Below are 16,934 nucleotides of genomic sequence, written 5' to 3'. Positions count from 1 at the left end.
TACCTATACATTGTAGGATGATTAAATGAAGCTAATGGATTCTTTACCTTCTTTGTTGTTGTTGTTGTTGTTGGTCATGGGGCTTGAACTCTGGGCCTGGGTGCTGTCCCTGTACTCTTCAGCTCAAGGCAAGTGTTCTACCACTTGAGCCACAGTGCCACTCCCGGTTTTCTAGTGGTTTATTGGAGATAAGAGTCTCACGGACTTTCCTGCTCAGGCTGGCTTTGAACCATGATCCTCAGATCTCAGCCTCCTGAGTAGTGAGGATTACAGGCATGAGCCACCGGTGCCTGGCAAACCTTCTTTCCTAAGTATATAATATATTATTTCAAACTATTGCCACCCTTCGGTGCATTAGACCTTATTAATTATGATATGTGGACCCATACCTGGCTCCAATGTCTAATCCCCCTTTTAGGGGAGACGTTTTTCCCAAGACCTTTCATGATAGCTGTGAGTCAGGCCCTATCTCAAGACATTATGTATTTTAACCCCTAATCCTTGCCACACTATAAAGTGGGTATTGTGATTATCTTTGTTTTACAGATGAGGAAAATGAGGCACCAAGAGATTAAAAACCACAGATGAAGTTTACATGCCTCCTTCCTCCACAACTCTAGATCAGGCAGTTTGTCGAGATGTAATTACTGGATATAATTGTAATTTCGGATATGCCTGAACAGCAGCCATGTTGCAACCTTGAAGCACATGCCTAAATAATAATAGGATTCCTATATGTTCACTTCTGGTTTGAGACTAAGAAAAACTTACAGGTCACTTGCAGAAGCAAGCCAACTGACTGTGCTGTTTAATTAGGATTTGGCTGAGAGTCACTTTGGCTAAAAAAAAAAGTCACTTTGGCTAAAAAAAAAAAAAGAAAAAAAGAAAAAATGGGGTTAACTAACAAACTAGGCAATTGGATTTTTTTTTCTTTCTTGCTATTGTTTCTAGCATATTTTTTTTAAATTTTATTTGTGAACATACTGTACAGAGGGGTTACAATTACATGGGCAGGATAATGCGTACATTTCTTACCAAGCATTGCAGCCTCCTCCTTTTGTTGGCAATTGGATTTTTGTAGCTATTGTCATCATTAAAATTTTACACTGTGTATACAAAGCATGTCTCAACTCTCAAGAGCTGAAGGTCAACTAAACCTTGTCCCTGGGAGGTTAAACTTTCATTCATTCCAGGATTTGATCTACTGATGTGTGTTCAGATAGAATTCACTCTTCGTCTAATTTGTATTTATTCAACAGTTAATGAACACGTGACCTAGAAATTAAGATGGCCTGTCCTTTAAGGACTTACTTAATCTGGAGAAAAACCAACATGATTGATATTAATATTTACTTAACACATCCATTTACTGAAGTGGTCACGAGTGTGCAATTGACAAAAGTCCCTTGATTTATAGAAATGAAGTGGGGATCCTCCCACAGAACTGACAGCCTCAGGAAAGAGTAACATTTCATCAACGAAATGGGGAAGGTGTGGGTTTTTTTTTCTATCTTGTAAGTAAAACCAATGTGTGATGGCAATGGGGTGAAGGTGTAATTCACCCGAAGTGAAGAGTTGGACTCCATGATCCCTTCAACCAGTAGAAAAAAAAGTGGAGTCAGACAGGTACTGCACCCTGGGATTTTGTGTGATGGAAAGCCTGTCAGAATACTGTCAGTTCTCTATGGGAGACCAACAGCTGGATACATCTGACTAAATCCAGAGTTAATTGTGCTTGGGCTTTATATTTAGGATTTTGCTCTTTATATAAACTATTTTGGATAATTGGAAATGGATGAATTCTTTACTTTGGAAGCCATTTCCTTTGGGAAATGCATAAGTTAAAGGCAAAGATGTTAGTTACAGAGTACATTTGAAACACACAAGAGAATAAAGTTTCCTAAAGAGAGAAAACTATGAGCCTTTATATGCCCTTGAAAATAACCAAATTAAATTCCTTTAGAAGTAGTTCGAAAGTGAGCCTCTGTTGAATTTTGATTCATCTTCCTCCCAATTAGATAAATGAGTGAGGTTCTATTTGCTTTGGACTCATTAGAAAATAATCTAAATGTAAAGTAATTCTGTTTCTCCTCTTCATGAAAATTCTGTCCTTTTTGATGAAGTCTAATTCTGGGAGGAAAGAGAAAAGCAAGCATGTCTAGCACTTCCTTTGAAGTATATTTTCCAGTTCTTTCCTTTGGGTGTACTGGGAAGATGTGTTTACTCCCAGCTTCTGCTTGGCTTAGCTCTGTGGCATTCTCTTTTACCGTGGACTACTCCCCCACCCTGTGCTGCTGGTCACAACTGAGGACCTTGGCCTTTGTTTTCACTTAACAGTTCTGACTAAGGAAATAGGGTTAGGGAACAGATGGGAAATCTGAGCCTACTTCTCTATCAAGCTTGTGTACATTACTTCCCAGAGACTCACAAAGTATTGACTGCTCAAAATGTTACAGTTTATACATCCCCTCCTTGAACACTTCTATTTCTACAGTTGTGCACTTGTCCATACAAGATGACAGTTCTGAGAGCCATTCACAGTCTCTTTTATTACATTCAATCATGTCTTGTGTGTAGATATTTGCCAAATAGCTGTACACCTGGTTTGTACAAGGCATTGCTCCATGCTAGGAATGAATGAAATGGATGGGAATGGGAGGCTTCAAGAATGACACATATGAGGCAAATATGAAATGGTTAATTTCACAACTATTTCATTACAACCATGATAGATCCCCTGGGAGAGAAGTGTGTGACCAGGGACTCAATCTGAGTGATCAGTAAAGGTCTTAATGAAGTGGTAAGATTTGAGCTGCATTAGGAAGAGTGAGTTAGAGAAAAGAAGTGAGATGTGTGTGTGTGTGTGTGTGTGTGTGTGTGTGTGCGCGCGCGCGCGCGCACATGTGTAGGGAAACAAAGCAATCAAAGGGATTCCCATGAGCAAGGAATTGAAAGAAAGCCAGGGTGGCTCCTTTTAGAGAGAAATAAGGTGAGTAGAAGCAGTGGTCAATGAGGACAAACCACACCAGATAGCAGAGGCCATGTTTAAGACTTTAGTGTTTGAACTGGTCACTGGTAGCTCATACCTGTAATCTTAGCTACTCAAGAGACTGAGATCTGAGGATCAAAGTTAAAGCCAGCCCAGGCAAAAAAACAAAAACAAAAACAAAAACCCCAAGACTGTTCTTTCTATTTTTTGTACATTTTTATTGTAATAATGTTGTACAGAGGGGTTACAGTTACATGAGCAAGGTAATGAGTACATTTCCTATTGAGCATTGTTGCCTCCTCCTTTGTTTGTTTTCCCTCCCACCTCCACAACTACCCCCCCCAACTCCTGCCAAGGTTTTAAAGTTCGTTTTCAACATAGTGTTTTATACATCTCATTGTTATAATGGGTCAACCTATATCCTTATTTAAGCATTTTGTTTTTTTCCTTCCCCTCCCCCAATTAGAGAAATATATATACAAGATGCTCCAACATCAAATACAGTGAAAATAGGGGTTATACCATGGGGGAGGAACATACAAAAAAAAAAAACAAAAAAAATCACATGGTACCTTATAAATACATTAGAAACAATAACAAGAAAGAAAAAAGGTATTTGTGTCCCTATCTTAGGGTTTATTTCACTTAACATCATCTTATATAGTCATATGCACATAGCTTTTGGCCTTTTCTGCTTGTCCTACACATATACTAGTTGTTGCAAATAAGAGAAACCATGGGATCTTTGGGCCTGGCTTACTTCACTTAATATGTGGCCAGAAGGGCATCCTACTGCATTGCTGGTGGGAGTGTAAACTTGTTCAACCACTTTGGAAAGCAGTATGGAGGTTCTTCAAAAGACTCCAAGACTGTTCTTTTCAATCAACTGGCCAAAAGCTAGAAGTGGAGCTGTGGCTCAAGTGGTAATACACCAGCCTTGAGCAGAAAAGTCAAGTGAAAGCATGAGGCCCTGAGTTCAAGCCCTAGTACCAACACACACACACACACACACACACACACACACACACACACACACACACACACACACACACACACAACTTCAGTATTTGTCTTGATGTTATAAGGAATAATTGAAAGGACTGTACTCCGTTAGGTTGTTGAATGAGGAGAAGAAATGAGTTTAGGAATAGTCCTTGTTGTGTTTCACATGCTCATTCTGGCTGATGTGTAGGAGGGACGTTTAGAAGGGCAGTGGGTGGAAAACCAGACATGAAGAATCCTGGCACTAAATCATTATATGAGCCTCCACCCCCACCCCTGACCTCTGCCCAGGATGGCTGTGGTTTGTATAAGGAGAGTACAGATAGCCAGGAAGAAAGGTGGGCAAAAGCTTTAGAACAATTTAGGAGGTGCGATTACTGGGAGCTGGTGTTGGATTGGGTATGGGAAGAAAGCCAGAATGACTCCTAGATTCCTAGTCTGCTAAGGAAAGAGCATAAGGTGAGAATGAAGAGGGATTTAAGATGTCATGAAAAGCCATGTTGATAGGTAGAGAGATGCAGGTGGGCATGGGCTGTCAAATCAAGGGAAGGCCTTGCTTCTTACAATCAGAGCTTGGGCGACTTGCTCAACATGCTGTCAGTACCCAATAGACTCATATCAGGCGATAGAACAGTAGAAAAGATACTCTGAACATACCTCTAGTCCATGTTAGCTTTCTTCTTCCAGAAATAAGATGCCTTCATTTCTATAGCTAGGCTGAATGCATGACTAAGCATTTATTTGCCTGTGCTCTGTAATCAGCTAGAACTATCAAGTCTGCAATTGTCTAGGTTCATGTGACCTTTCCTGGTGCACTCAGGTTCCCCTTTGGAAAATGGAGGTATTAATTGTCCTAGCCCATGAGATTATTTAGGAAGCTTGGGTGCCTCAGGTCCCTTTAGATATTCACCATCCTTCCCTGTTCCATTCTCCAGCTTGGTAGCACTGTAGATTTATGTCTCAGGGCTTCTTCTACAGCTTGTTCCAGCCAACAGGAAGGGCAGAAAGGTGGTAGGAAAGCAGAAAGTGGGTATGCCAGGGTGTTTACCCCTCTTGCTCAGGTGGTGGCTCATTGGTTTTAGGCTCCTCCTGGGCAGCTCTTCTCCTTTGTCCCAGTTGGCTCTGTCTCTCCAGCCCTAGGGAGGGGAGTAATCTTGTGTTGTTACTAATCCCTGAGTTGCTTCACCACCCCCCACATTTGCCCTTACAGGTCTTCCAGGACCTTGTTAAGCCCTTTCAGTCCTGAGTTGTCTGGCGTGGGACTGTGTTTTCCTGGCAGTTTCAAGACTGACAGAAAGGCTTGCTTAAGGCCATGCTTGGTCCTTAGCGCTGGATAAAGGGGCACTCACACAATAGATTTACTTCCTACCAAGATCCTCTACTGCCAGTTTGCCCCAGGCAGGCCCCTGCGGAGCTCCCAGGTGCCTCCCCATCTTCAAGACTAACCAAACCTACAGACGTGTTTTGTACGGAACCAAGCCTACAGACGTGTGTTTGTACATCATTCATCCTTACCTACCCTTACTAGGTAAAGGTGCATAAATTCCTCTATGGTATTTATGACACATGTAACAACTTATCATTATGTTTCCAAACATCTTACAGCTTTATCTGGTCCCTTCTGGCTTTTCATGCTTGCTGCCTACCGCTTTCTGTTTATGTCTCTCCTGCAATACTGGCCTTGGCTTAGTTCTCACTCTCTGCCAAGTTCTGCCCTCCCACTGGGCTTTGGCATTCTAGATGTCTCCTGGATGGGTTTTCTCCGAGCTCTTGGCTCAGTGTAGCTCCCTATCCTTCCATTTTGAGGCCCTTTATGATCATTTGAAGGTTACTCACCTCTGTGACTAATGCAGTTTAAATTCCTCAGTGCCATTTTCTTTCTTTGTTTACTTGTTTATTGTCTTTCTTCCTCCTGTCCATTCCTAAAGCCATATACCACTGCACTGTTAATTTCACAAGGAGTAGGATTCATTGGGGAAATCTTCATCTTTTGGGTATGTGTATGTGTGGTGATTGGGGAGGGAGAGCGTTGTATGTGTTGGTACTAAGGCTTGAACTCAGACTCATGTTCTCACTAGGCCTTTTCAATCATGGCCAGTGTTTTATCACTGGAGACATATTTTGGCTTCTGGCTTTTGACTGATTAATTGCCTTGCCTGGGCTGGCCTTGAACTATGATCCTCAGATCTGAGCCTCCTGAATAAATAGGATTGTAGGCATGAGCCATTAGCACCTGAGAGCATTTTCATCTATACATCTTCAGCACATAGCAAGATGCATGGCTCCAAAAAAAAAAAAAAAGGCTCTCAGTCAACATAGGTTGGATGGATGAAGGTTGGTCTTTAAACGGCTCAGAAAAACATACCCTAATCCCCTAATGAACATTTTTGAGCCTGTTCTTTACCTGAAGCTTGTGTTATGCAGAGATCCTGGCTCAGTTCAAGCTGGTTTTTGTCCTTGCCTGGGCCCTGTGTGGTATATGAGGCTCCATTCTCTCCATGACACACACAACACTTGGCACCTTCCCTGAGATTCCAAAGACTCTGGATTCTCACTTTTCACACTGGTCCCATTTCATCCTCCTTTGAGGACCTACTGCAGCCCCAGCCCTGAATCCAATAGGAGAACTTCATGCCTGAACCCCAGTCAGACCCCTCAGCCTTGTACCTTTGTAAGCACCTGGACTATGTTACCTCTAGCTCCTTCAAAAACATCCTCTCCTCACACAATCCAGCCCAATTCCATTGATGTCTTGTCTTCTTGGCTACTGACCCCAGTGAAGCAGCTTCTCAGTTGTTGGATTTTTATCACCAAAGGCTGTGAAGGCAAATACAAATTCTTTCTCAAAGGCTTGGGGCCCTTGGGACTTAAAACCCGGGAGCCCAGCTACGGCTTTGAAAAAGGGAGAAACATCTTTCGTTTCTTAAGAATGAGCAAATAGTTGCTTTATTGTTGGTGCCACTCCTTAGGCTTGAACTCAGAGCCTGGGCATTGTCCCTGAATGTTTCTGGTCAAGGGTAGTGCTCTACCACTTGGACCACAGCTCCACTTTCAGCTTTTTGCTGTTTAATTGGAGATAAGAGTCTCATGGACTTCATCTGAGGTGATCCTCAGATCTCAGCCTCCTGAGTAGCTAGGATTACAAGCATGAGTTATTGATGCCAAGCATAGTTTCTTTACTTTTTTTTTTCTAAAAGCATACAGGCTCACTAAAAACAATTATCCTCCTGTTCGCCCTAGGCCTCAGCACTTCTCAAACACTCTTACCCTGCTTTGAGGCACAGCTGGAGGCTGAAAACCTGGAACCTAGATAATTCCTGCTGGGCTTCTTTCCTGAGGAGTTAAACCTTGCCCAGTACCCTGTCCTTTTAGATAATATCAGGGCAGGTCTCCCAAGAATCTGACCATCTGGTGCTTGGCTCAAGTGTATCTGATAGCCCTTCTTAGTGACTGCTGTTCCAACAGCTTTGCCTTACAGACCCCTCCATCCTCAGTGTACATATGAGTTGAATATGGGCTTGGTGAATTCTTTGTATGTTATGCCTCATTATAACTAGCTTCGGTATTGGGGGAAATTTCCTCGTCTTCATTTTATTGGGCTATGTCCTCACATCTCCTCTCTAGGATGAGGTCTCAGTGTGTCTTGTCCCCAGACCCAGGAAATTTTCACTGTAATAAGCCACAGTTCTGTCTACTTTAAGACCTGAAGCAAGTAGATATGTAAGAGAAAATATCACAGATATTTTAGCATGGGTACCATAACTCAGGGCCAAGTAAATTGTTTGGATGTTGTAGGCAGAGCCCAGTTTTCATGGTACACCATTTGGGAGAGTCTTGCTTTCTCTAGAAGAAAGCCGATACATATTATTTGCTGCTTTGAATTGTGAAAAATTGAATATTGATTCTATAAATCAATTAATTCTTTATGTATAGATTGTACACATCTCTCTATATACAATATTGATTCTATAAATCAATTAATTCTTTATGTATAGATTGTACACATCTCTCTCTATACAATATTGATTATATATATATATACTTATAGTGGGTATACATTTTCAGTGAACACCAAACCTAATTTTCTTAATCATCCTTTTCCTATTTGAAGCTTAATTTACTATTTACATTTACATTTACATTCCAATAAAGCCCTTATTGTGCCTTTGGTGTGTTGAATGTGTCTGAGAGGTCATCCTCTTTTGGCCTAATGTCATTTTTTGTAAAAACAAAAACAACAACAAAAAAAAACAGTCTAAGTTCCTTTCCATTACCTGCCCTCAGCATGATACTATTTCTAAACTCTTATCTATTTTTTCCTCTCTCTATGTCTATCTCTATTTATTTGAGTCATTGTAGTGTCAAGATCTGTGCTCAAAATTAAATAGGATTCAGAAATGCATTTGCTCAACACTCACAGAAGTCATGATGGTAGTGATATAAATAGGTGTGGATTTGATGAAATCCAGAGGTGTTTGACTTAGGGGCATGGGAATAGACATGCTGCACACTAAGTGGGAATAAATGAGCAGCACCTTCTGTGTCTGCTCCCTTTTATTTGGAAAGAAGAGCTCTACAAATACTCAGGGTTGCCCGAGGTCACATGGCTCTGTGCTGGAACATGGATTGGCTTGGCTGCAGGGAAGTTATGATTTAGAGAACAAGATTATCATGATTGGCTGCTATACTTGATTTCATTCTTCACTCAGTGCTGGGCAAGGAATTGCCCTGAACAAAATCAGAGAGAGAAACTAGATGTTGGACAGTTGAATGTCTCTCAGTGCTGCTCCAAGTCAGCTCAGTGAATTCTAGAAGCTACAGACCAAAGAATTTTACATTCACCTTTGAATCGTTCTGGAAACAATTATTAAGCAGGAGTTGAGTAAGTATTCCAGATTGTAAGCTGTAAGTGTGGAAGGGTTGAGCTGTGTAGATCAAGATTGTATCTGTAGCAGAGTGCCTGGTGTGAAGTAGAGGTTTTGTAAATATGGATTAAATAAATAAGCAAAAGGATCATAGTGGAGAATAAAGAAGATGAGGAGTACAGCCTGTGGGAATAAATCATATCAAGTATAGCATTTAAAACTTTTAAGTACTGTTTTTAGATCAAATAAATTGTCATAGGTTCTTTATCATTGGATGTTCGCAAGCCAGTCAACAGTGTTCTCGTAATATTCTTGTGGAGAAATGCTATGATACGCAGGTGGAACTGTAGCTGCAGGAACAAATGTGGTCAGGTGGGTTTTTGATCAAGGAGTGTGGATCAGACTGAAGAGGTCTACTGAAGATGGACTGCAAGGAAAGCACTGTGATTGATTGGCAAGAAGTTACCAAGCGAAAAGGCTTGGATTTAGACCTTCCTCTGCTACTTTCTGTCTGTTCTTTCTAGACATGGTTTTATTACCACATCTCTTATTTCTACATATGTTGCAATCCCTATAAAATATGGTTTAAACTTTGTTATAGGTTGCCAGTTAGCTTTTGAAAGGATTTAAAAATAAGAAAATTAGGGCTGGGAAGGTGGCTTAGTGGTAGAGCACTTGCCTTGCATGCATGAGTCCCAGGGTTTGATTCCTCAGCACCGCATAAGCAGAAAAAGCCAGAAGTGGTGTTCTGGCTCAAGTGGTAGAGCGCTAGCCTTGAGCTGAAGAGCTGAGGGACAGTGCCCAGGCCCAGAATTCAGGCCCCATGACCGACAAAAAAGAAAAAAAATTATTTTTCTTCTTATGTATGTTTTCTAAAGATCTTAATTCCTTTATATAGATTAATCCCTCAAACTAGTAGCATTTTTTTGATGCTTGAAGTACTTTAACATTTTCCCTTTAACAATTTTATTTCCTCAGGGACTGTCTCTTAAGAGTTAAGTAGGACCACAGTGGTATTTTCTATGAGGCTATTTTCTATGGGAGCCCTCTGCTAATGAATTATTTCATTGTGTGTGTGTGTGAGTATGTGTGTGTAAAAATGAGTCCTTGTCTTCCTTTTTTATTCCTTCAAGGACATCAATTGCATGTATACTAAGTTTATTAATACTTTGTTTATTTTTATTTTTAGTCTTTTTCCTCTCTCACAATTTCATTTTGGGTAGTTTGTAATGTATTTTAACATTCTTTGCTCTCCTTTTTAATCTGTTGTGAATCATCTGCATGTGTATATGCACATATAAAATGACTATGATTTAATAATCACTAGATGGTTTGGATTTTTTTTAATGTTTAAAAGATTTTCCATGTTGGTGCTTAGCATGTCCTTGTCTACTTCTATCATTTATTATTTCTAGGACTCTTCCAAACAATAGATTTCCTAGGCCTCCCTCTACTTTCTCAGTATGGGTGATTTTTTTTTTTTTTTTGGGTCCAGTGGTGGGGCCTGAACTCTGGGCCTGGGCGCTGCCCCTCAGCTCTTCAGCTCAAGGCTAGCACTCTACCACTTGAGCCACAATGCCACTGCTGGCTTTTTTCTTTTTTCTTATGTGGTGCTGAGGAATTGAACCCTGGGCCTCATGCATGCAAGGCAAGCGCTCTACCACTGAGCCACCTTCCCAGCCCCTGGGTGATTATTTTTTTTTCCTGCATTTTTTAATACATCTACAATTTTGATTCAGTACCATTAGGAATTTTATCTTTAGATGTTGATTGTTTTGATTATCTATACGCATTCTTGTGCTTGGTTCTTGGATTCTTTGCTCTTAGGAATAGGTTGATCCTCTAGGAGGATGGCTTTTGAAGGTTTGTTAATTTTGGACCACAGTAGAACTTTCTGTAAGGCTAATTTGCCCTGCCCCTTTTGTGAGATCATTTGTGACACAAATCACAATTTTCTAGTCTTACATCTTTGCACTCTAAGTGCCAGGATTGGGCACTGTTCATGGTCATTTATATAAGATCATGGAATATCTTTCTGCTGTGATTTGTAAAAACAAAGAATTAAATTGTTGCTTCTTCTCTTTATAAGCTGCTCTGCCCTGATCTGGGCAGGTTCCTCATATATCTACACTCATTTGCTGGAGAGCGGATGGAAATCTTTTGAAGATCTCCATGTTTCCTTCTCTCTCTGTGTGGTTTCCTAATTTCTGTAACTTCATTTCCAAGTCCAGCTGTATTGGCCTTCCTGGTCTTCCAGTTTTAGCTCCTCAACTCAGAAGATTTCTATGTTTTTCTCTGTGCTACAGTGTGGCCACTCTAGGTGATAAACTCAGAGAATTATAGGGCTCATTTGTTTCCTTTCCCTGGGACTCCTGTCTTGACAAGCTACATGATCTAATGTTTGGAAGCCATTGTTTTATAGTTGTCTGTTTGTTTTCAGTTTCTTTAAGCCGGACAGTAAATTGAGTCCTGCTGCTCCATTTTGGTTGGCTAGACTGGCTGGCTAGAAATTATTGTTTAGATTCCGAGGGTGTCACTTAGAATACCAAGGTGTCATCTGTTTCCAAAACCATTTCATTAAGCAACATGAAATACCTGGCATGCAATCAGTCCACATTTACAGGGGCATAACCTTGTGCAGTGAGTGTTAATGAAGAGTTGTATGTGACTTTTATGGTAAGACAATTTTCCCCTCTAGCTTACTTTTTAAAAATTTCTATGATCCTCACTTTTCTCCATTTCTTTACTGGCCCTGTAGCAGTGATTCAAACCCTAAGGCTTTTTCTGTATTTTTTTTCTCTCCATCTTTTTTTCTTTGTTAGGAGCCAGTAATTGTGCACAAATACCTTGGAATGTTTGGAATTGTAATCTATTTTATTCTTCTCAATATATAGTAATTTAGAACTAGGTATGGGCTTGTTGCTAAGGTAAAGACAGGGACTTTGACTTCAAGAAGGTCAATCTCTTAAAAAAAAATAGGAATATTCACTTTTATTGTTTGGAATTTTTCAGAAGAAGAAGTATCCCCCATACACAGAAGTAGCAAGTCCAAGAAAAGAAATTCTTGCTGTTTCTCAGCTGGAGTATTTGTTGAGCTCTTTACTATATCAAGGAATGAAATGATAATTAGATTGAAACAAGTCCCTGGCAGATGAGTTTGTAATCCTGTGAAAGTCTGACACAGATTGAGAAAGACTCATGATGTGATGCCATAGCTTATCTGTGAAATTTCACAGGAAAGTGTGATAATTGAGGCCTAGAGATAGGAGGGAAGACTTGGGGAACTAGTTTGTGAGCTTTACAATCTGGGGAGAGAATGACATGAGCGAAGTTAGAAGTATGAGTGACTGTGGCTTGTCCCAGAACAATCAGAGGGGTAGTGCCTCCTGCTGGAGAGGAGTGAGAAAAATGGGAGCCTGTGTGTCAGACTTGTGTTTCAAACTGAGACATGTGTACTCTAGAGAGCTTTGGATGGGTTTTAATTGTGTGGAGGCAGGCAAAGATTTGAGCAGAGGATGGGAGCTAATTCATGCAATGGGGACAAGGGCTGTTGGCAGAGGCTTGAGGACAGAGATTGTCTTAGTCATCTTTGTTTTCTCAGTTCCTAGTTCATCTTTGATGCTTGTGGCCTGAGTGCAAGCAAAAGGTTATCATTTCCCTTTTAAATTGCAAATGTGCCATTGGCTTTGTCGGTGGCATGATTAATATTGCCAAAGAGTCTCTTCTTGCACAGTGTTCTGTTCAAATGGCTAAAGGGAGACAAATTTTGGCACAGACTTTAAGCCGTTTGAAAAATATGCTTTACTTATAAAATGACAAATCTGTTACAAAGTATGAGTAATTTGATTTATGAATATGAGGTGAAGTGATTAATTAACACACCATTACCTCAAAAACCATGATTTTTTTGTGGTGAGAACATTTGAAATGTACATTTCAGTATCTCAGAATACAATGTATTATTATTTACTAAGTGTACAGTATACATCAGGTACTATATGTACAATATTTCAAAGGAAAGAAAAAAACCAAAATCATTTCTCCTGCCTAACTGAGGCTTTGTATCTTTGGCTCTTTGTTTTTCTTGTTCTATCCCACATTTTCCATAGAGGCTGGGCTCCTCTTATAGAAATCGAAATCATACAAGATATTCACTATCTCGGCAGCCCTCATCCTAATCAATTTTGCATCCCCTTACAAACGTCATCAAAGGGCAGATCATGTATGATCAGACTCCTCGCCCCAGCTGAGCTTGGAAGAGGTACAAATTTCCATATTATACACAGACAGACCCGGAGGAGATACCAGTCCCCAGACAGCACCATACACCCCCTTCCAGCCAGGAAATACAAATCCCGATTAAACCCTTCGCCCCAGATTTCTCTCTCTCTCTCTCTCTCTCTCTCTCTCTCTCTCTCTCACACACACACACACACACACACACACACACACACACACTCAGATCTACCACGTTGCACAAGGCCACCTGGCCCCGCCCCTGGCCCCGCCCCTGGCCCGCCCCACACAAGCCCAGGACCCGCCCCTCACTCTCAGCCCTGGCCCGCCCCTGGCCTGTCACTAGCAGCTCTGGCTACGTCATTCCTGGAGCCGGTTGCATCATCGGGGAGCGACATTGCAGCAAGCACTTGCTTGAAGTCGGGGCAGCTGCCGCGGAGGCCGGAGCTGCGGGCGGAGCTTCGGGGCGGGGCGGGTGCGGGAGGCCGCTCCGCCGGGGCGCTGCAGCGCTCGGACAGGTGCGTGGTCGCCCCCTCGCCCCGGTGCCTGGCCGGATCCCCGCGGTGCGATTCCCCGGCTCCTCCCCTCCCTGCAGCTCCTGGGAAGCCGAGGAGGGGCCGGGCGCAGCCGGGCGGGACAGGCAGGTCAAAGCCCAGCCGGGCGGGACACCTGCCGCGGGCTTGGGCCGGAGCCTCGCCGGAGCGGGTGCAGCGCGCCGAGAGCAGCCGGCTGGGGATGATGGGGAGGGGGGCACCACGTTGGTGAGACCGGGCTGGGGATGATGGGGGGGGGGACCATGTTGGTGAGACCGGGCTGGGGATGATGGGGGGGGCACCATGTTGGTGAGACCGGGCTGGGGATGATGGGGGGGGACCATGTTGGTGAGACCGGGCTGGGGATGATGGGGGGGGACCATGTTGGTGAGACCGGGCTGGGGATGATCGGGGGGCGGGGGGACCATGTTGGTGAGACCGGGCTGGGGATGATCGGGGGGCCGGGGGACCACGTTGGTGAGACCGGGCTGGGGATGATGGGGGGGGCACCACGTTGGTGAGACCGGGCTGGGGATGATCGGGGGGGGCACCACGTTGGTGAGACCGAGCTGGGGATGATCAGGGGGGGACCATGTTGGTGAGACCGGGCCGGCACCCGTGTCACGTGCTGGGTACGAGTTAGCCACTCCTAGTGCAGCCCGAGGAGGATGCGGAGCATTCTGCCCATTTTCCAGAGGGGGAAACCGAGGCATAGGAGTCCAACGTGCCGAGATTCAGAGTGTGTGTGTGTGTGTGTGTGTGTGTGTGTGTGTGTGTGTGTGTGTGTGTGTGTGTGTGTGTGTGTGTGTGTGTGTGTGTGTGTGTGTGTGTGTGTGTGTGTGTGTGTTTAAACTTAAAAGCTGGGGGCTGGGAAGGTGGCTCAGTGGTAGAGTGCTTGCCTTGCATGCCTGAGGCCCTGGGTTCGATTCCTCAGCACCATATAAGCAAAAAGAAAAAGGCCGGAAGTGGCGCTGTGGCTCAAGTGGTAGAGCGCTAGCCTTGAGCTGAAGAGCTGAGGGACAGCGCCCAGGCCCAGAGTTCAGGCCCCATGACTGGACCCTAAAAAACTTAAAAGCTGGTCCTCTGTCTATCTTCCTCTTCTCCTTCCTCCTCTTCTTCCTCCTCCTCCTCCTCCTCCTCCTCCTCCTCTTCTTCTTCTTCTTCTTCTTCTTCTTCTTCTTCTTCTTCTTCTTCTTCTTCTTCTTCTTCTTCTCCTCCTCCTCCTCCTCCTCCTCCTCCTCCTCCTCCTCCTCCTCCTCCTCCTCCTCCTTCTTCTCCTTCTTCTTGTCTTCTTTGCCACTGCCGCCACTGTCGCCTCCTCCTCCTCCTCCTCTTCCTCCTCCTCCTCCTCTTCTCCTTCTTCTTCTTCTTCTTCTTCTTCTTCTTCCTCTTCTTCTTCTTCTTCTTCTTCTTCTTCTTCTTCTTCTTCTTCTTCTTCTTCTTCTTCTTCTTCTTCTTCTTCTTCTTCTTCTTCTTCTTCTTCTTCTTCTTCTTCTTCTTTCCTCCCTCCCCCCCTTCCTCCTCCTTCCCTTCCCCCTCCCCCTTCCTTCTCCTTCCCTTCCCCCCCCTTTCTCCTTCCTAAACTCTTTGGGGAGGGAGGAGGAGCAAGGCATGGACTTCCTATTGGCACCTGTCTCTCCTGTCTCTCTTTTGCTTCCCAGCTACCTCCTTACTCCCTCCCCCCCCCCCCCATAACAGGAGGCAGCTTGTGTTCACACTGTTGTGTGCTAACGCAGAATTTTTGTTCCATGTGCACAGCTTTACTCTTCTTCCTAGGGCCTGTGGTGATACATTGTTACTTATGGGTAATAGGTCAAGGACAGAAGAGTTAGACTGAGGTTCATAGTTACTGTAGCAACTCCATATGGTAATTGAAAAGAAATTAGAATATACCTTCGCAGAGCTCTGCTACATGGAGGTGATTTTTTTAAGGATTTTAAGTAATTAATCCAGGTGAGAAATTGCCCAAAGCTAAACTAGAGGAGACAGAAAGTTTTAATATTGTGCATTAATATCTATTTTAGAGTTTGCTTCCAGTGAATATTTTCCCTTAGGCTAAGAAGAGACTTATTGAAAAGATTGAAAACTTAAAAGCCAGAGACGTTTGTAAATGATGTGCTTCTCTTGTATAGCTCTGAGGATGTCTTGTACAAAGACCATTGCTTTTACAGCATGTTATGAAAACTAAGAAGCTTAATTCATTTTATGGAGATACCTTAATTACTTTTGTCCAGTTTATGCTGCCTAAGTGTGCATGCATGAAAATTCCCAGCTCATAATCTTAAAAGTTGTGTGTATGCATGTACTTTGTTGAGTTAAATAAATGTATTTCTTCATTCTCTGAGAATTATTTAGTTATTAATATCAATGAGATAATTATTTGTTGTATTCTGGGCACAATTATATTATAATTATTATACCTAATTACACATTTGCAAAGGAGTATTCACAGGTGTTTTGTTGAAGAAATCTAAGGACACATGAATTGTAACGTTAGTATTCAAGGTACAAATATGACACTCCCCATCTCTCCAGTCTGGGTAGTTTCACTGAGTTCATGCCAACCCATCAAAGGCAGTTTTTACAGTGTAACTCAATCGAGTAGAAATCTACCAATTCATTTGTTAGCCTACTGGGGAACAATTAATATACAAGTCAAAATCTAGAATTGCAATATTAACTTTCTGGATTCCTCATTAAGTGGTATATATTTCTTACAGCACATGATTTGGGAGTTACATTCTGGGACATGGATGAGTCTGCACTGACCCTTGGCACAATAGATGTTTCTTATCTGCCCAATTCTTCAGAATACAGCCTCAGTCGATGTAAACATGCAAGTGAGGAATGGGTAAGTTTGAGAGACAAGTTAAAAGCCTAATTTAGCTCAGCAATGTTCATTTCAGTGTTATCACAGCAACATAATATGAAATAGAGATTATTTGTTGCAGAAATTGCCTTCAATGGTTAGAAGCGAGATTATAAAATGTAACAATTATAGACATTTTTATGGTATTGTTATAATTGGGAAGAAAAATTGGATACAAAATTTGAAGTACAGAGATTATGTTAAAAAGCAAAAACACTTTTGCCTGGAGGTAGGGACCCTAGTAGTTGTTTTGGGTCATGTAATTATCTATAAAGAGATTATTTTCCTTTTCTCTGGGTAGCTACTCTCTATAATTTTTATTTAATAAGCATGAATAATGGAAATAGACTTTAAAAATTAAATATGAGAAAAATTTGTATGAATCTAGTGTAAAAAACATGTTCTGTGTTGTACTGTTTTCCTTATTTTCATATAATATG

The 16,934-nt window shown here is 42.3% G+C and overlaps 1 protein-coding gene across 5 annotated transcripts in view; it reads left to right on the top strand.

The window, feature by feature from the left end:
- Positions 1-16,934, top strand: part of Gpam (glycerol-3-phosphate acyltransferase, mitochondrial) — a 69,885-nt gene that overhangs the window by 13,289 nt on the left and 39,662 nt on the right. For 3 of the 5 annotated variants that reach the window (XM_069987987.1, XM_069987982.1, XM_069987983.1), the window contains one exon: positions 16,346-16,476. In XM_069987987.1, the coding sequence (XP_069844088.1) occupies positions 16,375-16,476 (102 nt within the window). In that variant the 5' untranslated portion in view covers positions 16,346-16,374. Of the gene's footprint in view, positions 1-8,738; positions 8,874-13,531; positions 13,611-16,345; positions 16,477-16,934 lie in introns of those variants that run through there. The other 2 variants (XM_069987985.1, XM_069987984.1) reach the window with 2 other exon arrangements.

The sequence above is a fragment of the Dipodomys merriami genome, unplaced genomic scaffold (genome assembly GCF_024711535.1).
Source record: "Dipodomys merriami isolate MVZ:Mamm:240054 unplaced genomic scaffold, mDipMer1.0.p SCAF_35, whole genome shotgun sequence".
Taxonomy (NCBI): domain Eukaryota; kingdom Metazoa; phylum Chordata; class Mammalia; order Rodentia; family Heteromyidae; genus Dipodomys; species Dipodomys merriami.
Note: the sequence above shows the minus strand (reverse complement) of the source record. Positions and strands in the feature narration are given on the sequence as shown.